Source organism: Eumetopias jubatus, unplaced genomic scaffold (genome assembly GCF_037043125.1).
Source record: "Eumetopias jubatus isolate StellerSeaLion01/CBP00866 unplaced genomic scaffold, mEumJub1_p1.0 scaffold_14, whole genome shotgun sequence".
In the NCBI taxonomy this organism is placed as follows: Eukaryota; Metazoa; Chordata; class Mammalia; order Carnivora; family Otariidae; genus Eumetopias; species Eumetopias jubatus.
Genome location: NW_028274820.1, coordinates 93,708,872 through 93,735,669, shown reverse-complemented (window position 1 = coordinate 93,735,669; position 26,798 = coordinate 93,708,872). Strand labels below are relative to the sequence as shown.

General features: G+C 38.1%; 1 protein-coding gene across 1 annotated transcript in view; it reads right to left on the bottom strand.

The window, feature by feature from the left end:
* IFT56 (intraflagellar transport 56) overlaps positions 1 to 26,798 on the bottom strand; it is a 46,863-nt gene that overhangs the window by 2,464 nt on the left and 17,601 nt on the right. The window contains exons 8-17 of the mRNA XM_028106356.2: positions 22,997 to 23,071; positions 17,419 to 17,521; positions 16,105 to 16,160; positions 14,682 to 14,735; positions 13,688 to 13,751; positions 10,373 to 10,461; positions 9,869 to 9,952; positions 8,298 to 8,367; positions 7,576 to 7,682; positions 1,086 to 1,219 (exon numbers count right to left, since the gene is read on the bottom strand). Of these exons, the coding sequence (XP_027962157.1) occupies positions 1,086 to 1,219; positions 7,576 to 7,682; positions 8,298 to 8,367; positions 9,869 to 9,952; positions 10,373 to 10,461; positions 13,688 to 13,751; positions 14,682 to 14,735; positions 16,105 to 16,160; positions 17,419 to 17,521; positions 22,997 to 23,071 (836 nt within the window). The remainder of the gene's footprint in view (positions 1 to 1,085; positions 1,220 to 7,575; positions 7,683 to 8,297; positions 8,368 to 9,868; positions 9,953 to 10,372; positions 10,462 to 13,687; positions 13,752 to 14,681; positions 14,736 to 16,104; positions 16,161 to 17,418; positions 17,522 to 22,996; positions 23,072 to 26,798) is intronic.

Below are 26,798 nucleotides of genomic sequence, written 5' to 3'. Positions count from 1 at the left end.
TTGACAGAGAGATAGAGAGTACAAGTAGGCAGAGAGGCAGGGAGAGGGAGAGGGAGAGGCAGGCTCTCCGCTGAGCAGAGAGCCCGATGTGGGGCTCGATCCCAGGACCCTGGGATCATGACCTGAGCCAAAGGCAGCAGCTTAACCGACTGAGCCACCCAGGTGCCCCACAAGCATCTTCTTTCACCTAAACAAATTCTTTAAACTTGTATTTAGGATTGGAAGTAAATACAAGGAATGAAGTAATTTTTGATAGATTATTTACTTATAAAAAATAATCACATCTCCTATCCATTTACCAGTAACAAATACATTCCACAAAATTATTTTTAGAAAACCATATTTAGGGGTGCCTGGGTGGCTCAGTCATTAAGCGTCTGCCTTTGGCTCAGGTCATGATCCCAGGGTCCTGGGAACAAGCCCCGCATCGGGCTCTCTGCTTGGCGGGAAGCCTGCTTCTCCCTCTCCCACTCCCCCTGCTTGTGTTCCTGCTCTCTCTATCTCTCTCTGTCAAATAAATAAAAATAAAATCTCTAAAAAAAAAAAAGAAAAAAAGAAAAAAACATATTTAGTTTTAAGTATTTTCATATTTGTTACAAGTGGAGCTGTATGCATTTAATTTTATGTACTCTACTGTCTCGGTATTTCCTGGAATATGGGAAGGCAAAAGAAAAAAAAAAGAATTATCAACCATACCCATTCCATTCCTAATTCTTTGAAGCCTAAACTAAAAGACATGAAAAAGCCAATAGGCAAAGGAATTAGTAGAAGAGATTGAAAAAGACTTTTTTTATGAAAATCACAATTCATTTGGAGCAAAATATAGATCTTGCTCTTACATTTGAAAGCTACAGTATGCTCAGTGTCCCTAGTACATATGATTTAGAATGACCCGATTTTACAACATAAAAAATTTCTGGAGGAAAAAAGTCAGATAGAAATATGAAACATCTTAATCTTCTATTCATCATTATAAAACATCATTATAGTTTTGGGTTTTCAGAAGATGGCATCTAAGAAAACAATTCTTTTTCCTCACAAACCAGCAAAAGGATAGAGGTAGTATCTCTTGTCCGATTACTTACTTGGGTTCTCTTCCAGCTAAGATCATCTGGAAAATGCCCACACAGGCACCCCTCTTGCCTTCCCAATATTCAGGGTTGGGATCCAGTCTCTCTAAGACATCAAAAGCTTTGGCTGAATAGTAGAACTGGCCCATCTGATTAAAAGAAGATATTGTGATAATACTTGTACTCAAAAGATTGCACAGAATGAAACTAAATGTAAAGATACCATGAAACAGAACTGTATAAAAAAGTGTATGGTTAGTGATAACATTTTCAGCTAGCAAACTGGATAAAACTTCAATTTCTTATTAAAACAAAAAGGAAAATCACAATTTGAGTACACGGTTCGATTTATATCAACTTACCTTCATTCAGTTTTCAACAATATAATATTTTTCCTACATATAGTCAAGTTATGATTTAATCAACACATTTATCATTTCTTCTAATTATAGTATAATCTTGATGATAAACTGATGATTGTGATTTGAGCAGGGTATCTTCCAGGTTTTCTCGATACATTCCGTAAATGACTACTATCATTCATTTTATGCTAATTTGATCATGTTCAACCCCAGAGAACATTACTTTTCTTGACCCTGTTCCTAAATTCTCAAAATGCCTAGATGGATACTGCTACTCTAAACACCAAATCTTCTAAATGTTTACTTCATTTTGATAGACCTCTTTCCCAAATATACTACACATTTCCTTGGCCTCATAGAGCATGCCTAATACCATTAAATTCTTAGATGAGTTTTCTTGACTGGCCATTATAAATGTAGGGTTGCCATTTGATGAAGGCTTCAAATTGCTGGGCAATCCCCCTTGTTCAGGGTGGTTTAGTTACCTCTCAATTTCTGTAAACTGTTGTTCTAAACCTTTGCCAGTTTCCTTAAGATCTCTATTGCATTCTTAGCTTATCGTTTTTCTATCTTTCAGGGAAAACACAACTTTCCTCCCTTCAATTCAAATTATATTTGTACTTTCATTCATCCTTCCCTCATTTCTGCCCATTTCACAGGAATAAGTGTTCTTATTCCTTTTCAAGGTTAATCCTTCTTCCTACGTTCTATTCAGATTACTTTTGGTGAAATAACAATGTGAATGGTATATGAAACACAAATGTACAGTTTAATGCCTATAACATGAGTGCAAGTGTAATCACCACTCAGGTCCAGAAACAAGACATTGACAGCAAAATAGAAGCTCTCTGTGTCGCTTCCAAACCACAACCTTCTCCTTCTCTCCAGAAGCAACTACTATTCCAACTTTTATGGTCATCAGTTTTTGTCAAAAATCTTTGGCTTTTTTTTACAGTTTTATTACCTATGTATACCTTTAGACAATATAATTAAATTTTGCTTCTCAAAATTTTATCTATACGAATACCATAAATATTCTTTTGTGTCTTGCATATGTTAAGATGCATCTATATTGCTGGATATAACTCTAGTTGGTTCATTTTTTAGAACATTTTATTTTGAAATAATTCTAGATTTACAGGAAGTTGTGAAGACAGTACAAAGAGGTCCCATGTACCTTTCACCCAATTCCCCCAGTTACAGCTTACCATAGTGCAGTATCACAGTATCGAAACCAGGAAGTTGACATTGTTACAATGCGTGCGTGTAGTTCTGTCATTTTATCAAATGTGTAGACTCACGTAACTAGCACTGCTATCAACATACAGAACTATTCCATCACCACAAGGCTGTGCTACCTGTTTATAGTCATGTGTGCTCCCCTCCCTGCTCACCAGCCCTAGCCCCCAGCAATCACCAGTTAGCTTTTTTTTTCTTTTAAGATTTTATTTATTTGACAGAGAGATAGAGAGCAAGCACAAGTAGGCAGAGTGGGCAGGCAGAGGCAGAGGGAGAAGCACGCTCTCTGCTGAGCGGGGAGCTGGACGTGGCGCTTGATCCCAGGACCCCAGGATCATGACCTGAGCCAAAGGCAGTCGCTTAACCGACTGAGCCCCCCAGGCGCCCCTCACCAATTTGTTCTACATCTCTACAGTTTTGTCATTTCACAAATAGCACATATATGTATATGAAATCAAGCAGTACAGGACCATTTGAGATTGAGTTTTTTCACTCAGGATACTGTCCTGGTTATTGCTTGCTAATCCAAGTTATTTTGGTACAGCATAGGAAACACAGTCAATGGTTCATAATAGCGTATGGTGACAGTCGCCACACTTGTGAGCACAGCGTAACACACACAGCTGTCAAACCACTATGTTGTACACCTGAAACTCATGTGATATTGTGTGTAACTATACTTCAATTAAAAAAATCCAAGTTATGGGGCACCTGGGTGGCTCAGTCAGTTAAGCGTCTGCCTTCAGCTCAGGTCATGATCCCAGGGTCCTGGGATCAAGTCCCGCATCGGGCTCCCTGCTCAGTGGGAAGCCTGCTTCTCTCTCTGCCTGTCGCTCCCCCTGCTTGTGCTCGCTCTCTCTCTCTGACAAATAGTCTTTTAAAAAAAAGATTAAAAAATCCGAGTTATTGTGTGTACCAATAGTTTGCTCCTATTATATAACTCTAAAAAAGTAGGAGGGACCTCCACCCAAAGTTGGTTTGGATATCAAGAGTGATGATGCCACACACACACACACACACACACACACCAAGAGAGCATGGAAAGATTTCTTACTTGTATAATTGAGTTCTGTGGGGGTAGTAGGTCAGGCCTCTCAAGCAGTTTCCAAATGGCCTGAGAGAGCAAGGCAAGGAGACTGGCTGGGTTTTTTTTGTGGCTGGGGGTGGGGCTGGGATGAGTTTCCCGAGCAGGAGCAGGGGCTTGTGTGGTTTGAATCACCTGATGGCGTCAGAGAAGGGACTACCTAGCATTTCTTTTTTTTTTTTTCTACCTAGCATTTCTTATCATTTTGTCAAGGGGTCACAGGGGAAGAGGGAAGGGTGAGGCTTAAAAGCTGTCAGTAGTCAAACGTCAAGAAATGGAGTCAGGTTTGTCATCACCATTCCTGTTTATCCATGAGTAGTAGTCCAAGCCAAACCAGTTTGTTTAACCAATCACTACTGAAGGACACTTGGATTATTTCCAGTTTTTGGCTATTACAAATAAAGCCGCTGTTGACATTGAGAATAGGTATTTGTGTAGACACAGGTTTCATTTCTCTGGGATATGCCCAGGAGGGTGATTGCTGGGTCATATGGTAAGCATATCTTTGTTTGTTAAAGAAACTGCCTATTTCACAGTATGTATGTTTTTCGTCCTTTTACTTTCAACCTACCTTTGTCATTATATTTGAAGTGAGTTTCTTGTAAAAAGCACATAGTTGGGTCATGGTTTCTTATCCACCCTGTCAATGTCTGTCTTTTAATTGGCATATTTAGACCATTTACATTTAATGCAATTATTGTCATGTTAGGACTTAATTCTGCCATTTTTTTCCTACCTGCTTTTTCTGTTTTTCCTGGATATATAGCACATGTCTCTGTAGTTTGCAGCTGGAGAAAGACATGAGTGTGCAATTAGCACAGAGGGAGGGCAAAAAAGTCTGGGCTTGACCTCTCCAGTCTTCTCCTATACATAACTTTTTCCTGCTTTTTCTATATTGTAATAAGTCTCAGCCATGAGTGTAACTTTGAGTCATGTGAACCCTTCCAGTGACTCACCAAACTAATGGGTGGCCATGGAGCCACTGAGACAGTAGTTTATGCTAAATTGTTTGTCAAGGTCATTATCTTCCTTTGATCTTTACGCCATCTTCCTCTCATCTCTTTTAGGGTCTTCCTCCATCGAAAATGTTCCTTAAATCTTCTAAAACAATGAAGCGTGGATCACTACATCAAAAACTAGTGATGTATGGCGACTAACATAACATAATAAAAAAATGTTCCTACTCTCTTGAATCTTTAATATCTCTCTGTTCAACAGCTCCACTACCTAAGGATATACTTTTACTCCCTACTCTAAAAGAAAAAAACCTCTCCCTCCACCTGCAAAAATACTCCCCCACCCCAAATCCCTAACCCTGTTTTCCCTTTTAAGTTAGCAACACATTTCTTCCCTTATCGTTAGCATCAGTTTTTTTTACTGTAGTCTACACTCACTGAATCTGCTTTCTAATCTCATTCTCTTGTCTACCCACTATTGTTTTCTCAGGTCTCATACAGTTCCGTCAGGTTGCAGACTTGACATTCTCTCCCTTGGCTTTTGATAAAATAGAAACAAGAAAAACAGGAATGAAAAGCACTTTTCCGCCTCCTGGTTCTTTTCTTTCTTTATGTCCATCTTCATCCTCTGTCTCTTTCACTGATTCTATTTCTATCCCTTAAACACTGGTGTCCACGTGGTTCTCATCCCATTCACTGGTTAACCTCATTCTCTCCCATACTTTGCTGCTGCTACTACTATTACTGTTACGACCACTACCTCCACCACCATTAACTACTGTTAACTTCTCTCTCTCTCTCTTTCTTTTGAGAGAGAGGGAGGGCATGCACATGGGTGGGGAAGGGGGAGGGGCAGAGGGAGAGGGAGGAGAGGAGAGAGAGAATCCTAAGGAGGCTCCATGCCCAGCGTGCAGAGCCAATCCCACAACCCTGGGATCACAATCTGAGCCAGAATCAAGAGTTGGATGCTTAACTGACTGAGCAATCCAGATGCCCCTACTGTTAACTTCTAAAACTGCATTTCTAATCCTGACTTCTCACATGAACACCTGAGCTCCAGGCTCACCCTGATAATTTCCCACATGTAATATCTCTCTACCTGGAGCTCCAAACACACTTCAGATTTAATACATTTACAACTAAACAAAATTCCTCTCTGAATGTTTTCTTTCCCTCTGCCTCCTCTAACTCACTTAATGTCATTGCCATCTACTAAGTCATCTTAAACATTTTTAAGTTTCCTATGTTTTAAAACCTTTTCCATTGATGGTGATTGACTTTATTTTAGTAATTATTCACTTTGAAATGAGCTATTATTAATTAATTTAACACTAGACTCTTTTTACCTAACATTTGCATGTCTTTTGGACAGGAAGAAATATTCCAAAAAAAGGAATTTCCAGAATTTGAGGCTAATTTGTAAAAAAGCTTTTAATCTATAGGATAGGGCCCCAAAGTCCTCTCTCCTTCTCCCTGCCTTTCCAACTCCCCGCCTCCACACACACACACAGACCTGCTCCTGCATACACACACAGAGAGCCAGTCCTTTACTAAATCTGATTGCTTTTTTATTCTTTTTTTTCTGGTTCCTTTGTCTCTCCTGTCTACAATTTGCACCTAAGTATTCCCCAAGATTTGGTTTACAACTCTCTACTCTTCTCACTTTCCTTCCTTACCTAGGTAATCTTGTTTTCCAGGGCTTTAATTACTATTGAAATGGTGACGATTTCTCCAAATCTATGTCTCTACATGTCAGAAGACATCTTTCTTGAGTTTCAGAACCAAGTTTCCAACTACCAGATGAACATCTCTACTTGGATGGTATCTAAAGACTCACACACAACCTTTAGAAATCTAAAACAATCTCTTTAAATCATTGTTTCATATACATTGTTTCATATTTCACTTATATGCATACATACTTAATATACATGTAAAACCCTGAAATGCTGTCTATCTCTGAGTTCAGTTTGTTCATAAAAGGGATGACATTTCTTTTTCTTTTTTTTTTTTTAAGATTTTATTTATTTATTTAAGAGGGAGAGAATGAGAGAGAGCACAAGAGGGAAGAGGGTCTGAGGGAGAAGTAGACTCTCCACTGAGCAGGGAGCCCAATGTGGGACTTGATCCCAGGACTCCAGGATCATTCCCTGAGCCAAAGGCAGTCGCTTAACCAACTGAGCCACCCAGGCGCCCTTCTTTTTGTTTTTTTTTTTCTGTTTTTTTTCTCTTTTTGTTTTTTAAAGATTTTATTTATTCATTTATTTATTAAAGTAGGTGCCACACCTAGCATGGAGCCCAACATGGGGCGTGAACTCACGAGATGATGAGATGATGACCTGAGCTGAGATCATGAGTCAGCCACCTAACCACTGAACCACCCAGGTGCCTCTAAAGCTTTTATTTATTTATTTATTTATTTATTTATTTATTTAAAGATTTTGTTTATTTGACAGAGAGAGACACAGCGAGAGAGGGAACACCAGCAGGGAGAGTGGGAGGGGGAGAAGCAGGCTTCCCGCGGACCGGGGAGCCCGATGTGGGGCTCGATCCCAGGACCCTGGGATCATGACCTGAGCGGAAGGCAGACGCTTAACGACTGAGCCACCCAGGTGCCCTAAAGATTTTATTTTTAAGTAATCTCTACATCCAACGTGGGGCTTGAACTCACAACCCTGAGATCGAGAGTCCCATACTCTTCCAACTGAGCCAGCCAGGAGCCCCAGGGATGACATTTCTGATAGTTCTATGTGAATCCTCTTACCAATGGCCATTTAATCTCTAGGACACCTCTCCCTAATAATTAATCAGTGTAGCACGTGAGACTGATCTTCAGTTTCCCTTTAGATCTCACTCAGACTCACCTTGTAGCAGTCATTAGCAATGAGCTGTAAGAGGCTAAAGGACTCGCCAGAGGTTTCCATCTTGAGATAAAGTTCCCAGGCTAGTCTTGGTTTCTTGTTCATGATATCTACAAAAAGAAGCAAAGATTTTTGCCTCTTAAATGTATAGGAAATATAATTCTGCATCTTGTTATTCTTTGGATTTGGTTCTATGTTCCAAACAGACAAAGAAATGGTAAACAGCTCTTACGTAGAAAGCTTACAAAGTTAGCATTAAGCTGGTTCTCCATCAGAACTCTACCATATGTAAAATACTTAAGTTAGGATTCACATAATTGTGTGTTTTTAGATTGGGTTGATTTCCAGTAGTTCCCACTTTTCTCATCTGCTTAAAAGTCATGTATCATTCATTCAATCCTACTTACATAGTTTCAGCCTCACTTAGAATATCTGATTGCTGAAATTTTCCCATGACTTTAAAAACTCTGTGAACATTTTAAATCCAGGGGAAAAAAAGAAGCAAGAAAAGATAATGAAGGGGGAGAGACAGAGAGAGGTTGTAGGCTATATAATATACAAAAATATTATGTTTTTGACATTTTATCACTTTTCAGGCCTGCTTAATTATTATTTACTCATTCTATGAAACAAAATTAGAAATGTTCACTGTAATTTCCATCCAGGAGATTATGCAACAGAGAAGAAAAAGAGGATTCCTCTGTAACATTTAAAAGAAGACTCACAGCACCGAGCTAACCAACTGAGGTAAATGTAATCATTTTTCATCTTCTCACTTTGGATTAAAAGGAAAACCTGTAAGAAGAGGAAAGAAAGGGAATAAACATGAAGATATTTTTGCGGTAAAAATACCATATCAGCTTGCCTTATTTGATACTTAGTGTAGCCTTACAGATGGTCAAATTCTCTACAGGTTACTAAGAAAAGGACAAAACAATGGTGATGTTGACACACTTCTCTCAGTTATTGATATCACAAGCTGACTGAAGAAATTTGGTAAGGATATAGAAGATTTGAACAGAATAATTAACAACTGCGTAACACCTATTTTGTTCAAGGACACGTGACCATGTTACTGGGCAGTAAAGCAAGCCTCAACAAATTTTGAAGGACTGGTGTATTTTTTTTTTCTAAAGATTTTATTTATTTATTTGACAGAGAGAGACACAGCGAGAGAGGGAACACAAGCAGGGGGAGTGGGAGAGGGAGAAGCAGGCTTCCCGTGGAGCAAGGAGCCCGATACGGGGCTCGATCCCAGGACCCTGGGATCATGACCTGAGCCGAAGGCAGACGCTTAATGACTGAGCCACCCAGGTGCCCCAGGACTGGTGTAATACAGAGCACACTGGCTGACCACAATACGATTAAGTTAGAAATCAAAATGAAATAGCCTGGGCAAGATAATACACATACTTGAAAATTATGATACACGTTTTAAAATAACTCACAAAGAAGACATAATGGAAGGTAGACAATAATTAGAATTTGAATAATAACAAGTGGAACAATTTGCTAAATGATAACCAACTGAATTGAATAATTCAGCTGAATTGCTTTGAATGATTCAGGCAAATTAGTCTATGGAATTAGAAGTCAAAATAGTGGTTAGCCTTGGGAGAAAGGGACTGACTCAAACAAGGAGATGAGGAGGTTTGTATGGGGTTAAGACAATACTGTTTCATGATCTGAGGACTGTTTATTTGCGTACATTCACTTCAAAAATTCATCAAGCTCTATACTTTAATTTGGATACTTTTCTCAACATGTTATGCTTTTATAAAATATAGCAGAAAAAGGAAAACAGTAATATGGTTATAAAATCTATATGTCTATTTACATTGTACTTTTTAATATAACCTAAGAACAAAGGAAATTTTTATAATCCTTTGCCCTGAACTTTTTATTTCAGTGAGAAAAAGATAACAATGTTTTTATTTTTATTATTTTTTTTCAAGTTTTTATTTAAATTCCAGTTAGCTAACGTACAGTGTAATATTACTTTCAGGTGTAGAATTTAGTGATTCAACACTTAACAGACAACACCCAGTGCTCAGCACAAGTGCACTCCATAATTCCCATCACCCGTTTAGCCCATCCCTCAACCCTGCCCTCCAGCAACCCCCAGTTTGTTCTTTATAGTTAAGAGTCTGTTTATGGTTTGCCTCTCTTTTTTTTCTTTCCCCTATGTTCATCTATTTTTTTCACTCTGGAAAACAGTATGGAGATTCCTCAAAAAGTTAAAGATAACGATGTTTTTGAACAGAATCATTTGAATGCATCAAAAGCATATACCCACCTCTTCACCCTCACTGGTATTGCCTGTTGCAGCTTTGGCTTGGGCATAATTAAAGTTAAAGATGTCATCATTGTAGAAGTAACTCTGAAACACATCCCAGGAATAGGTCACATTGAGTATTAACACACCAATAATAACATAACAATTATACTAGACAAACTCAAAAATAGTCTTAAGGAATTAGCTGACACCATCAATGTCACTATAGTAAAAGGGCCATCTCTAAAAGCATCTTTTTTTTTAAAGATTTTATTTATTTATCAGAGGGAGAGAGAGAGAGAGAGCAAAAAGCAGGGGGAGCAGCAGGCAGAGGGAGAAGCAGGCTCCCTGCGGAGTGAGGATCCCAATGTGGGACAAGATTCCAGGACCCTGGGATCATGACCTGAGCCAAAGGCAGGCACTTAACCAACTGAGTCACCCAGGTGTCCCTCTAAAAGTACTTACTTCTGACACATTATATATAGTATTTTGTAGACAAACTCATCTAGAAAATTCTATACTGACCTTAAATGAGTTGAGGTATATCAAGACATCATCAAATTGCTTAAGCAGAAAGAAACAGGAAGCCATACACTGCCTCCCAGGTATTGTATCTGAAATGGAATGGGAAAAGAAACCAGGTATGTTCATGAAACTGAAAGTTCTCTTTAGCTGAAATTTAAGTTACTTTATAATTTAGAGATAGGAATGCATTCCAAGACATCTTTCCAGATTCTGAAATTATAGATTCTATTCAGTGGACAAAACCTCAGCATAATGGAGGTCACAGTACTTGAGAGTGACCAATAATCTCTCTTGGGGCTAACTCACAGACTCCAGAATGCACACACACCCTGCAGGCTACAGTATTCCTCAGATGTTTTTCCAGGGCTTTGAGTCTCTCACCTACTCTGACACGTGCACATTCAACTAACATGGCTTAGTCTCCATCATCACTCATCTAAGACAACCCAGCACTTCCAATCTCAAATGGAGAAATCATTTGCCATGGAACCATCTGGTCCTGATCCTGACCAACTTTCTGTCTGTTTTCAGATTCCTGTTTGAGATAGTAGAGAATTAGTTTAACCCCCACCCTTGCCACTGGATCTCCTATTCATTCTTGCTCTGTTCAATTTTTCCCCCATAGCACTTACTACAGTCAGATATACTATAATCTCTTTCTTTATTGGGTTTATTGTCTGTCCCACTAGACTATATGCTCTACAAGGATGGAGGACTTGTTTGTTTTGTTTACTACTATATCCCCAACACTTCAATAAATTTTTGTTGTATGAATGAATCAAATGAAGAAAGGAAATATTATTCAATAAATGGTTTCAGTGAAACATCTGAAAGAAAATGAATATTCAGGGATGATAAAAATATTTAACAACTAGTTCACCCCAAATACTGTTCGTCAAAATAGATGCTGGCCTTAGACAACTGGTACAAATAGCCATATCTGTTCATACTGGCTAACTATCAGCCCTTTTAATAGCCCTTTCTGAAATCTTACACTCAATCTTGACTGATGAAGTCAATACTTTAATAATAAAAATGAAGCAACAAAAGTACTGGTGGGAAATACAAGTGAATATTATACTGTGGGGGCACGAAAGCACTTTCTAAGCTAGATATCCATGTAAGATATCATTATAAAAAGATAAGCTTCGATAAGGTTTAAATATTTTTACATGTGAAAAAAATACCATAGGGAAAATTAAAAAGCAAATGACCCACCGAAAAAATATCTACATGATGAAAGTCAAATATATAAAGAGCTCTTGAAAAATCAATAAAACACAAAAAGATGGAAAAACATTCCATGCTCATGGATCGGAAGAATAAACATTGCTAAAATGTCTATGCTACCCGGAGCAATCTATACCTTCAACGCCATCCCAATCAAAATTCCAATGACATTTTTCAAAGTGCTGGAACAAACAATCCTAAAATTTGTATGGAATCAGAAAAGACCCCGAATCGCCAAGGAAATGTTGAAAAAGAAAAACAAAGCTGGGGGCATCACGTTGCCCGATTTCAAGCTATATTACAAAGCCGTGATCACCAAGACAGCATGGTACTAGCACAAAAACAGACATATAGACCAATGGAACAGAATAGAGAGCCCAGGTATGGACCCTCAACTCTATGGTCAAATAATCTTCGACAAAGCAGGAAAAAAAATGCAATGGAAAAAAGACAGTCTCTTCAATAAATGGTGCTGGGAAAATTGGACAGCCACATGCAGAAGAATGAAACTTGACCATTCTCTAACACCATACACAAAGATAAACTCAAAATGGATGAAAGACCTCAATGTGAGACAGGAATTCATCAAAATCCTAGAGAAGAACATAGGCAGTGACCTCTTTGACATTGGCCACAGCGACTTCTTTCAAAATACATCTCCAAAGGCTAGTGAAACAAAAGCAAAAATGAACTTTTGGGACTTCATCAAGATAAAAAGCTTTTGCACAGCAAAGGAAACAGTCAACAAAACAAAGAGGCAACCCACAGAATGGGAGAAGATATTTGCAAATGACACTACAGATAACGGGCTGGTATCCAAGATTTATAAAGAACTTCTCAAACTTAACACCCAGAAAACAAATAATCAAGTCAAAAAATGGGCAGAAGACATGAACAGACACTTCTCTGAAGAAGACATACAAATGGCTAACAGACACATGAAAAAATGTTCATCATCATTAGCCACCAGGGAAATTCAAATCAAAACCACATTGAGATACCACCTTACACCAGTTAGAATGGCAAAAATTGACAGGGAAAGAAACAACAAATGTTGGAGAGGTTGTGGAGAAAGGGGAACCCTCTTACACTGTTGGTGGGAATGCAAGTTGGTACAGCCACTTTGGAAAACAGTGTGGAGGTGCCTCAAAAAACTAAAAATAGAGCTACCCTATGACCCAGCAATTGTACTCCTGGGTATTTACCCCAGAGACACAGATGTAGTGAAAAGAAGGGCCATATGCACCCCAATGTTCATAGCTGCAATGTCCACAATAGCCAAACCGTGGGAAGAGTCGAAATGCCCTTCAACAGATGAATGGATAAAGAAGATGTGGTCCATATATACAATGGAATATTACTCAGCCATCAGAAAGGATGAATACCTAACTTTTACATCAACATGGATGGAACTGGAGGAGATAATGCTAAGTGAAATAAGTCAAGCAGAGAAAGTCAATTATCATATGGTTTCACTTATTTGTTCCACAAATAAGGACCAGCATGGAGGACATTAGGGGAAGGAAGGGAAAAATGAAGGGGGGGAATCAGAGGGGGAGATGAACCATGAGAGACTATGGACTCTGAGAAACAAACTGAGGGTTCTAGAGGGGAGGGGGTGGGGGCATGGGTTAGCCTGGTGATGGGTATTAAGGAGGGCACGCACTGCATGGAGCACTGGGTGTTATATGAAAACAATGAATCATGGAACACTATATCAAAAACTAATGATGTCATGTATGGTGACTAACATAATAAAATAAAATTAAAAAAAAAGAAAAATCAATAAAAGTTAATTTTTCAGATCAAAAACAGAATCAAATTTTAAAAACTCTCATGAACTAAAGATTACATTCATTCTCTTGTATTTATATAATCTCTCATCCCACTTCAGCTGAGATGTTGAGAAGACCTAACCCAATATTCTCTCCTGTGTCTCTCCCATAGGACTGCCTACTTGATACTTTGATACTTTTCTTTCAAGTCTGACACATGTAACCCTGGACAGAGACTCAAACTTCACCAGTCAATATATGACCAACTCCAATTATGAATCATGTGAATGAGTACTGATTTCAGACATACCACACTCACTCGCTGACCCTCCCACCAGCTGGAAGAACTGCTGGGCAATTTTCATATGGTCCCTCTGAAAAACAAAGCAGAGCTGAGATAGCTGACAGAAGCTGAAAATATTTTATTTGTATTACACTTTATGGTTTTAAAATATGTGCCAGGATTTAACATACACCCTTGTTTTACATCCTCTCCCAAACAAACTAATTTTTATTAGCATAAGTACTAGAGAATCATAACCTGAAACTAAATTAAAACCTACCCTGGGTCGGATAAGAAAAGGAGAAAAAAAATCCAATCCCCAAACTCTATCCTAAAAGTAACTTCATTAAATGAACTCATTCATTTAGTCATTCATTCACACATTCAACAGATACTGCTCTTTTATCATATATTAGACCTTGTGGTAGGAGCCACAGTTATAACAAGGAGTATTAATTCAATATACTCATTCACTTATTCAATAACTATTTACTCCCTATCTGCTATATGAGGCACTGTAGAGTGAGCTAGAGATAAAAATATTTATTTATATCTACTTTGTTCCCAAAAGAACTTAATGTGGCATATTCAGATGAATAAGAACTTAATTTTAAACAATGTTTTGGTGTTTATAAAAGTCTTTGCCAAAGAAACAACTATCCCCATTTTACAGATGCCAAAATTATAGCTCAGGGGTGTGCAAGGTTAACCAAACTCACTGAAAATAAGAATGAAGCTGTGCAATGATTTGCAGTTATTATTAGATATAAACACTGCTTAAAAAATTGGGCTTTTAAAAGAGGAAACAGCAATTCTTAGAGTTAAAGCTTTTTTTTTTTTTTGTCTTTAAAATCACAGAATTCTTTTTATAATGGAATCTGGGTTGGGAGATATGGAGACAGGAAAGGAACCGTACATAAGCCTATTTGTGAGCTTACTGCTGGTTGGACTTTAACATTCATTTTGATCTTTTCCATGCACTATAACTGCAACTATAGATTACCAGTGATTTCATACTCACCGAACCCATTTCCTGGCCAAGGGCCGCATTGACTACTCCTTTGAGGATATACTCCTGGCAACATGGAATAACACTAATTAATTTCCAAAGAATGCATAGCTATGAAAATTAATTTCGACTTAATGCTATATATATATATATATATATATATATATATATATATATATATATATACACATACATATAAGTTATCAAAAGTTACCCAGAGTCACTTTTCTCTGTTCCATCCCTGGCTTGAATGAAAGAATTGGGAGACTTTAATTTGGTTTTCAGGAAAGTGTCCACATAATAGAATTCACCATATTTGTAAATTTACAATCTTAAGCAGAAAAAACTCAGTGGAAACCTTGAGAAGTTTTATTTCAACTCAATGGAAAAAATTAACAATAAAACATTTATGTAACAATTTTTATCACTTTATTAGCCACTTGCCACTGCCATTCTTTGTGACTACATCATATATATTATCTTCCCTTTCTAATCATATAATAACTTTTATTTGCTAAAAATCCTTTTCCTAAAAAAAAAAAAGTATCTTCTGATCTCCATTTGTAAGGTATTATCTCTTTTGGAACCCTGGAGCCTCACCTTTATCGCTGTCAGACTTGGGTCTATTCTTTGATAGATACCTTCCTTAGCAGCTTTATAAATTTTTTATGTAGGTACTATTTTTATTTAAGAGGGTTCATAAAAAGAGCAGTATAAAAGATGCTGAAACTTTTAATACCCTGGAGAAATGTATCTGTTTAGATTTCATGGGGTCTAGAAACATTTCAGTCTTTCATTCAGTAAGTGCAATGTCTGTTACACGCTTAGTGAACATAGTATTGGAAATACAAACAGACACAGGCTCTGACTGCAAAGAGCTAATAACAATCTAGTAGGGGAGAAAGACAAGTTACAATTATACTAATGAGATAAGTTTCTATATCTTGTTAGTTCCATCAGAATTCTAGATTTTAGTTTTTTCAAAACTCAACCATTTGGAGGAAATGACCACATATAAGGGAGTTTAAAAACATTAAAAAATCCATAATGTTTGGGGCGCCTGGGTGGCTCAGTCATTAAGCGTCTGCCTTCGGCTCAGGTCATGATCCCAGGGTCCTGGGATCGAGCCCCGCATCGGGCTCCCCCGCATCCATCCCTGCTCTATGGGAAGCCTGCTTCTCCCTCTCCCATTCCCCCGCTTGTGTTCCCTCTCTTGCTGTGTCTCTCTCTGTCAAATAAATAAAATAAAATAAAAAAAATCCAGAATGTTCATTTTCATATTGAAAGTCTCACAGGACATTCCTAAATCAATATATATGGCCTTTCCCGAGATTCTACAAGCTGGAATCTTCTCTAATATGCCTTCCTGCTACCTTTCTGAAATTCTACTTTCAACAGAAGTTGGTTAGTAAAATGGTAACACATTTTCAATTACCTGAGGAGTAGTAGGTTCCAGATCCTTAATTAAGTTATAAGCTTCTTGTACATCATCTGAAATACAAGAAATAAGTAGCTATACTAGTCTGTATTCCAGCAAACCCTCTGAAACAGTCCCGAAAAGGTAAGATCCTTCAGCGTTCAAACTTTCATGGGAAGTATGATTTGTTTTATCTGTCCTCTAACTCTCTCTATCAAGTTCAATGTGGAGTAATTATCCTAAAGATAACCAAATATCTTAGGAAACCTGTAAGTCATGAAGCACCTAAAAAAATGTTCAAGCTGAGAATATGGACTGAGTATTAAATAGCAATGGCATTGTAGTTATATAAGTAAAACAACCGATTTTTGAAAAAGACAATATATATTAAGTATGTAGGAGTGAAATGACAGGAAGTCTGGGATTTGCTTTAAGACATTTCTGCAACAAAAGGGGACAGGGAGAACGGATGAAAGAATGGCATTATTTTGAAGACTGTTGAATCTGGAATGAATATTTTGGGTGTGCATTTTGGGTGTTTAAACTATTTCGCTTAGTTTGAAAAATTTTATAATAAACAATTTCTAAAACATATACGATATTTAATTCATATCCAAACGCCTATTTCTTTGTGCTTACGTATCAAATAGAACTGTTTGCAAGTTTATGTTCTTATTTTAATAAACACTTATATTTTCCTCAGTGAGGAATATGTTGTCTGGTTGGTTTCTACCGGGCACCTAAAAAGGCCCACACTGTTAGTCCAGGGTCCATGACAGAGTGCCACCACCAATACATGGTGGCTACTATCCTGTACTCAAAACTGTTAGATCAAAGACTGCTTAGGCATGTGTCTAACAATTTTAACCTTACTTAAGTAGGGGCAGTAAGTATCACATTATCTTTGAATCATAATATTTCTCATGAGAAGCTGGAAGCACAAAGAAACAGAAAGGCAGACAATTAGAGCAAATATGATAAAAAAAAGAAACTCAAGACAATGTGGATGTGCCTTATACATAGAAAAAGAACCACAAGGAAGGGGAAGTAAAAACAGTGGAAAAACTGAAATAGAATGGGTAGAGAACAAAAGACAGAAAAAGAAGAGGAAGAAGGAAAAACAGAATGAGAGAGAAAGTTGGAAGCAACATAAGAAGAAAGGATAAAGAGAAAAGGTACAACAAATAAGCACCAATAAACTTGTTCTCTCCTATGAACCTGTTGCAAATATATTTTTGGAAATATTACGGATTTTAAGAGCAAGTAGTTCAGTTAGAGATTAAATGTTCTAAAATATCTCATTTAAGCAAAACCAAGACAAATTTTTCTTACCTTGACGAAGGTAGTAAATCACTAAGTTTAACCGAGCTTCAGGAATGACATCAACCAGGGGAGGCAACACCTGCAAAGCCCCTTCACCTCCTCGGAAAACAACCTAAAGATAAAGTCTGTTATTATGGCAATAAGTATGAATATATTTATTGGTGGAAATGTTTAATTAAGGAGTTGCCACTTATAACTGGGTACTCAGTTATTCCTTGAATATATTTTTGAAGCTCTCAGTATACACACCACCTTGACCCCATTGAAAGCAAGCTATTATCTAAATTACAATAAATGTAAGAAACAGAACAAAGGCACAAGCCTATTGTATACATTTCCTTTTCTCTTCATAAGAACTGCAGAAAACTCTTTTTTTTTTTTAAAGATTTTATTTATTTATTTGACAGAGAGAGAGAGAGAGAGATAGCGAGAGCAGGAACATAGGCAGGGGGAGTGGGAGAGGGAGAAGCAGGCCTCCAGCGGAGCAGGGACCCCGATGCGGGACTCGATCCCAGGACCCTGGGATCATGACCCGGGCCGAAGGCAGATGCCTAATGACTGAACCACCCAGATGCCCCAAGAACAGCAGAAAACTCTTAAAGTACCCCAAAATTAATAAAACATTTTTCTAGACAGATATTCTGTATCAAAAGCTCCACGAAGGGGGAGCCTGGGTGGCTCAGTCAGTTAAGCATCCAATTCTTTTTTTTTTTTAACGGTTTTATTTATTTATGAGAGAGAGAGAGAGCACACCACAAGCAGTGTTAAGGGCAGAGGAAGAAGAAGAGGGAGAAGCAGACTCCCTGCTAAGCAGGGAGCCTGATCCAAGGACCCTGAGATCATGACCTGAGCTGAAGGCAGAGGCTTAACCAACTGAGCCACCCAGGCGCCCCAAGCATCTAACTCTTGGGATTTTGGCTCAGGTCATGATCTCAGGGTTGTAGGATCGAGCCCCACGTCGGGCTCTGCTGGGCATGGAGTCTGTTTGGGATTCTCTCTCCCTCTCCCTCTGGCCCTCCCCACTTGCTCTCTCTTTCTACAAACAAACAAACAAGCTCCATGAAGGAATTTATATAACCTTTCTGAGCCTATTTCCTCATCTCTAAATGGCATTAATAACGTCTACCTTTCAGGATTATTATGAGGATTGAATGAGTTAAAATGGGCTAAATGTGTGGTACATAGTAGGTAACATTTAATTAACTCCGTAAATACTCACAAGCACCTACCATATGCCTGGAATTGTAGTAAGCACTGGGGTTACAGCAGCAACGAATTACTCCCGTCACTACATAGGCTACCCTCAACTGGGGAGAGAGCCTCAAACAGCAAACGCATTAAGTATTATGTCATATGACAGTAAACGCTATAGAGAAGAGCTAAAACAAAACACCATCCAGGAAAGCAGTTTTGTGCACTGTTGTGTACCCAGAGCCTAGCACAGTGTCCGGCACATAGGAAGTTGTTTCACAAATTAATGCACAGAGATCAAGGCCATCAGACATGAACTACCTAATCTCTCCTTTCTAACTCAAAAATATCCACTGGGTCATCTTTCTTGATTCTTCCTCGTCTGAGATATTCCCTTCTTTTGCTAAGATTAATTCTTCTCCTTGTCTCCTTGATCTCACGACTTTAAGAAAAATTAACTCCAGTATAATTAACATGCAGTGTTGTATTAGTTATATTAGCTTCAGGTGTATAATACACATTACTCAGTGTCCATTGTGATCAGTGTAATCTTAATCCCCATCACCTATCTACCCGTCCTCCCACCCACCTCCCCTTTGCCAACCACCGGTTTGTCCTCTATAGTTAAGAGTCTGTTTTTTGGTTTGTCTTTTTCTTTCTTTATATAGTTTCTTAAATTCCACGAGTGAAATCATTTGGTATTTGTCTAACTGACTTATTTCACTTGGCATTATGCTCTCTAGATCCATCCATGCTTCCCAAATGGCAAGATTTCATTCATTTCTATGGGTGAAAAATATTCCACGGTATCCACTGGAATCCGTTGTATCCATTCTTCTTTATCCATTCATCTATTGACGGACACTGGGTCGCTTCCATATTTGGCTATTGTAAATAGTGCTGCAAAAAACATAGGGGTGCATGTATTTTTTTGCATTAGTGTTTTCATATTCTTTGGGTTCCACCCAGTAGTGGAATTACTGCATCACATGGTAATTCTGTTTTCAACTTTTTGAGGACCCTCCTTACTGTTTTCCAGAGTGGCTGCACCAGTTTGCTTTCCCACCAACAGTGCACAAAGGTTCCTTTTTCTCCACACCCTCGCCAACACTTGTTGTTTCTTGTGTTTTTGAGTCTAGCCATTCTGACAGGTGTGAGGTGATATCTCACTGCGGTTTTGATTTGCATTTCCCTGATGATGAGTGATGTTGAGCATCTTTTCATGTGTCTGTTGGCCATCTGTATGTCTGTCTTCTTTGGAGAATGTCTGTTCATGTCTTCTGCCCATTTTTTAATTAGATTATTTGGGGTTTTTTGGTGTTGAGTTGTAGAAGTTCTTTTTTTTTTTTTTTTTAAGTACACTCCATGCCCAGTGTGGAACCCAAGGCAGGATTGAACTCACAACTCTGAGATCCAGAGGTAAACTGAGATCAAGAGCCAGACACTTAACCAGCTGAGTCACCCAGGTGCCTCAAGTTGTTTAAGTTCTTTATATATTTTGGATACTGTCTTTTGGATATGTCATTTGCAAATATCTCCCACTCAATAGGTTGTCTTCCTGTTTTGTTATTTCCTTGGCTGTGCAGAAGCTTTTAATTTTGATGTAGTTCCAATAGTTTATTTTTGCTTTTGTTGCGCTTGCCTCAGGGGACATATCTAGAAAAATGTTTTATGGCCAATGTCAGAGAGATTACTGCCTGTGCTCTCTTCTAGGATGTTTATGGTTTCAGATCTCACATTTAGGTTCTTAATCCATTCGGAGTTTATTTTTGTGTATGTTGTAAGAAAGTGGTCCAGTTTCATTCTTTGGATGTAGCTGTCCAGTTTGCCCAACATAATTTGTTGAAGAGATATTTCCCATTGCATATTCTTGCCTCCTTTGTCGAAGAGTCATTGACCATATAATTGTGTGTTTATTTCTGGGTTCTCTATTCTGTTCTGTTGATTTCTGTGTCTGTTTTTATGCCAGTACCACAGTATTTTGATTACTACAGCTTTGTAGTATATCTTGAAATCTGAGATTGTGGTATCTCCAGTTTTGTTCTTCCTTTTCAAGATTGTTTTGGCTATTTGGGGTCTCTCATAGCTCCATACAAATTTAGGAATGTTTGTTCTAGTTCTGTGAAAAATGCTATTGGTATTTTGATAGGGATTGCATTAAATCTGTAGATTGCTTGGGGTAGCATGGACATTTTGACAATATTTGTTCTCCCAATCCAATGGATTCTCATAACTTTCAGCTCGATCTGGATCTTGTTTCTCTACCAGTTATTCTATCTTCATTTGTCCTGGTCCTACTTCCCAACTTTAAACATACACACAAACAAAAATCTTTCTCTTGGTGCCATTGTTCCCTCCGGATAGTGCCCTATTCTTCTCCTTCCTTGCAATGCCACACTTCAAAACTGTGTGGCTTATTGCTTCAACCTTATTATTCTCTCACTCCCTAATTCCTACTCCCAGCACACTAGTGAACTTACTCTCACAAGTCATGAATTAACCCCTTGAACCAATTCAATGGATTCTTCTGTCCTCTTGCTCAATGCTGTGTCTGTAATTTGGACACTGGTGGCTGTAGCATGACCACAAAAGCATGATTTACTAAACACTATATGTTAGATACTGTGTAAAGTATCTTACATACATTACCTCATTTAATCCTCACAAGAAAATAAGGTAGGTACTGTAATTTCCCTTATGGCATATATGAGAACACTGAGTCTCAACGATGCTAAGGGACTCACCCAAAGGTCCAAAGCTAGTACATGGTGTAGCTTGATTTTGACCTCAAGTCTGACTGCAAAAGCCAGTGCTCAGAACAACCATTTATATCGCTTAGTATGTTTAGACTTTGTTTTAAACTATAAAAGTGATATGTGTTCATTGGGAAAAAAACTTATATATAGTATTACCAAAGGACAAAGGACAATTTCCATGCTCTCCCTTCTCTCTTTAATCCCACTCTCCAAGGGTAATCTCTATTTACTAGCTGATATACCCCCTCTAGTCATATATACATATCATGGTTCTTTACTCTGGCTCTACATCATATCCACCTGGGAAACTATTAAGAAAAAAAATCCTGATAGCTGAGCCCTAGCCCAACCATTAAATAAGAATCTCTGGGGGGTGGAGCCCATGCATCATTATTTTTAAAAACCTCCCAGGTGATTAAAATGTGCAGTTGTAAATGGCACTGCAATATCTAGGTGATATTTCCCATCCCCCCTTTCTTGTTTTATCTGCTTATTCTCCTTCCTTCAGCTCCTTAAATGCTCTCGTGGGACCATATTTTTCTCTGTTTTTAATCCTTTCTTCCATGTTTAGTTGTCAGGACTGTAGCTATCATTTCTCTTATGAAACTCCTAAATCTACTCTCCAGTCTTGATCTCTCTTCAAGCTTGATTTTCAGACTACTATCTCTAACACATCATTCTCCACAAAAATTTAAGTTGATAAACTAGATGAGAAGTGAAAAGAGGCAGAAGCTCATAATAGAAACTATCCAGAGAAAATTATATCTGTGATGGAGGCCTGAATTAGAGAAGGAATGGAGTAAATATAAGACTTTGCCAAGAAAGAATCAGTAGGATTAAGTAACCAAGCAGATATCAGAGGTAAAGGGGAGGAGAGAGTCTACAGCAGAATTGGTGCTAAAAAAAGGAATAGAGAAATCAGAAGGAAAAGGTGTAGGTATTATTAATGCCATTTTCAGGTGAGGGATCTGAAACTCAGCAATATTACATAATTTTCCCAGTGTCCCCAGGTGTCTGAGTTGAAAGCAGCTGCGCTGTGTCCACAATACTGCATGATCAATTAAACTTTACCTGAATATGGATACTTTTTTTTTCTATCAATGGCCACCAGAGTCCAGCCTTAAACCTGACCGCCTCTTTATTTTTTCCCTAAGACTCTCCTTTTCACTATGCCCCAGGACACACTTTCTGTTCTAGTAAGCTTAGCCTGCTCATAATCTTTCACATATGTCATTTTTGTTCTAACTCCATATCCTTGCCTTCAACGGACCCTCTAAATCTCAGCCATCCTTCAAAGATGAACTCCAGCTGGACTTTGACCAGAAAATCCTTCCCGTTTATTGTAACCCACAAGGAACATGTCTTTTGGTCTTTGCCAACAGAATGAACACTTGGACCTACAATGCCTTGCACTTCTTTCTAAATGTTATGTATGTATTAATGCCCTCCCAGTAGGGGTTTCCTTGAGGAAAGGACCTGATATCTGAAACTTAATTTTCTCTCCTCCATAGCAAGGAGGGGTTCACTTTGAGTAGAGAAGTATTTGTTGCAATATCTCCCTTCATTCACCCTTCTAACTGCTGGGAAATACTGAAGTAGCCTAAGACTCAGTTCAGCCAAGACAGGAAACGGCTATTCACCAGATTGTGCCTGATGAGTTCTTTAGCAAATTCAAAGGAAGAAGAAGCGTTGTCCATCAAGCTTTTCAGTTCTGCCTGAAATAGAAAAAGGAAAGGCTTAGAAAAATGACAAGTGTACAGGTCTTATGCCACATAATTGCACAATGTTTTATAGTTTACAAAGAGTTTAACATGCTATTTCATTCATATTTCATTTGTTCCTCAGGACTCTAAGAGTCAGTGTGATTGTTAACTTCATTTTACAGATGAGAACATTGAGGCTTATAAACAATAAATGATTTGAACCTTGCACTAAGCAGCAAGTTTGAAACTGGGGAGCCCACGTCTGAAGATTCCTACTTAATCTTTTCTTGCAGAGTTAAAGGTGATAAAGGAGCTAAACTTTTGAAAACTGGGGTTGATTCTTCAATCTGATCATTCCACCTATATCCCGAATTCTCACAGTACCTCCTTCCTACTGCATTGGCCTTTATTTACTTAGCACAATTAAAATACCTTCTCCTATTATTTATTAGACTTATCAGATCTCTTCTGTATTCTATTACCTCCTTCACTCCCTGTAGAACAAACGGTCACTTCCAGCATCTTTACTAACACCTTAGATTCACTTATCCTTCTTCACTTTCTGTTATTCCTACCTTGCCAATCTATAATTTTGAGTAATCTTCCTCTCCTCCTTTTTCTACTTCCATCAGTTAGGTAGCTAAGCTTCTCAGGATAAAATAATTAAATTCTTGATTGTTCTCACTAACCACTACAAACTTCTTCTATTTGATCTCATATGGGATTGTGCCTCTGCCTCAGCAACCCTTTTATTAATCCCTCCTCTTGTCCACAGCAGCAATTCCAAAGTGTTTGGTAATATTAGGCTAGATCAGCAGTTTTCAAACTTTTTGATCTCAGGATCTCTTTTATAATCTTAAAAATTATTAAGGATCCCAAAGAGCTTTTGTTTTTGTGGGTCATAGCCCACATAAATAGCCCATAGTACAATATATATTGTATTATAAATTAAAACAGAAATTTTAAAGTATTCAATTAATCAAAAATAATAATAAGCCCACTACACATTAACATAAATATTTTTCACTTAAGAAAACTGCATTTACAAAACAAAAACTTAGTGAGAAGAGTAGTATTGTTTTATATTTTTGCAAATCTCTTTAATGTCTGGCTTAAAAGAGGACAGCTAGATTGGCATGTCTGTATCTGCATTTGATCTATTTTGAAATTATGCTGTCTCTGGAAAGCCTCACGGCACACTTGAGCAAAGGAAAGCGAAAAGACAAAATCTTTTAGTATCATGAGGACAGTTCTGATTTCAGGCAAGGCCCGCCAGAACAAGGGCTGCACCAAGTGAGATGCCTAGGGCACAGAATTTAAAGCAGAACTCACTGCACATGAAAAGATGTTCAACATCATTAGTCATCAGAGAAATGCAAATCAAAACCACAGTGAGATTTCACTGCACATCCAATGGGATGGCTACAATAAAAAAGTCAGATAATAACTGCTGGCCAGGGTGTAGAGAAATGGAAACTCCTATACACTGCTGGTGGGAATGTAAACTGGTGTAGCTACTTTATAAAACAGTCTGGCAGTTCCTCAATTAAATATAGAGCTCCATCTAATCTAACAATTCCACTCCTAGACATACACCCAAGAGAAATGGAAACACGTCCAACACATGTCCAAGAACATGTACACAAATGCTTATAACAGCATTCATTAGTCATAATAGGCCAAAAGTGGAAACGACCCAAATGTCCATCAGCTGATGAATGGAAAAATAAAATGTAGTCTATCGATACAGTAGAATATTTGGTCATAAAAATGAATGAAGTACTAATATAGGCTACAACATGATGAAATTTATAAACATGCTAAGTAAAAGAAGATAGTCATAAAAGTTTACATATTATATATTCCTTTTTTATGAAATATCCAGAATCAGCAAATCTTGAATCAGAAAGCAGATTCACAATTGTTTGGGCTGGGGGAATGGGGGCCAGGGCTTGATGGAGTTTCTAAGGGGCATGGGGTTTCTTTTTGAGCATAATGCAAATGCTCTAAATCTGTGGTGGTGATTGCACATATCTGTGAATATAATAAAAACCAATGAATTGTACAATTTAAAAGGGTGAATTATAGGGTCTGTGAGTTATATCTCAATGAAGATGTTAAAAAAAATAAAACTAGAAATGGAAGATATGGATCATCTTATCCACGTTAAAGTGAAAATGACCTTTCTAAAAGCATGACACCGGGGCGCCTGGGTGGCTCAGTCGTTAGGCGTCTGCCTTCGGCTCAGGTCATGGTCCCAGGGTCCTGGGATCGAGCCCCACATCGGGCTCCCTGCTCGGCGGGAAGCCTGCTTCTCCCTCTCCCATTCCCCCTGCTTGTGTTCCCTCTCTCGCTGTGTCTCTCTCTGTCAAATTGATAAAAAATTTAAAAAAAATGTTTTAAAAAATAAAAATAAAAGCATGACACCAATGATAGAAACCATGTAAGAAATATTCTTCGTGAAACATATCCTTTTACATTCAAATTTTCTGTCCTTATATTTAAAACATATATTAGGGTTTTATCTTTTCAATCTAATTTGCCAATCTTTGTCTTTTAATTGAGAAATTAAACCTCTTAGATATATTTATAGGGGTGCCTGGCTGGCTCAGTTGACGGAGCATGCAATTCTTGGTCTTGGGGTTGTGAGTTTGAGCCCCATGCTGGGTGTAGAGATTACTTAAAAAAAATAAAATTTTTAAAAATAAATATAATATAGTATAAATATAGATAATTTGTATTTGAAAAAGGCAAAACAAGAAGGCTTTTAGAAGATAATACCAAGGGTGCCTGGTTGGCTCAGTCAGAAGAGCATGTGACTCTTGATCTCGGGGTCATGAGTTCAAGTACCACACCCGGGGTAGAGATTACATGTTTTTAAAAAATAATTTTTTTTAAAAAAGGAAGATAATACCAGAGAATATGATCTTGGGTCAGGAAATCATCTTCAACAAGATACAGAAAGCACCAAACATAAAGGAAAAGATAGATAGCTTTGACAATCTTTCTGCCTCCAAAATATGTGATAATTGTTAATATTTACTGAGAGTTTACTATGTATATCAAGCTAGAGACTTTACATACATCATATCATTTAATCTTTACAGAGACCCATAATAAGTCAGTCTATTACTTTCCTTATTTTGCAGGTGATGCTTAAGGAGGTTAAGTAGTTCACTGAAAGCCACATACCTACCACCCAGAAGTGGAATTTGGGGTCTATCTTATTTCAAAGCTCCTGCTCTTAATCACTGCTCTGGAGGCCTTCCCAGTTTGGGGGGAAAAGTTCTTTTAACTAGTTATCCTATGAAACTAGCATTCCCCTTCCTTTCAGCAGCCTCTTATTGTCACTGCTTCTACTGCTCCATGACCTACTTGTCATCCCTCTGCCATAGCCTTCATGACAAATCCCAATCCAAGCAATTACTCACCCATTCCTTATCTCCTTGTCATCTACCCCAATAGTAATGATATCCTAATCAGAGTAGCACATTGTAGGAAATCCTATGAAACCCAATGGCTTCTTCGCAATCTTCATTTTTATTGACCTCTTTTGAACCTCCTCCTTCTTTATTTTTTTTAAAGATTTTATTTATTTATTTGACAAAGAGAGACACAGCGAGAGAGGGAACACAATCAGGGGGGAGTAGGAGAGGGAGAAGCAGGCTCCCCGCAGAGCGGGGAGCCCAATGCGGGGCTCGATCCCAGGACCCTGGGATCATGACCTGAGCCGAAGGCA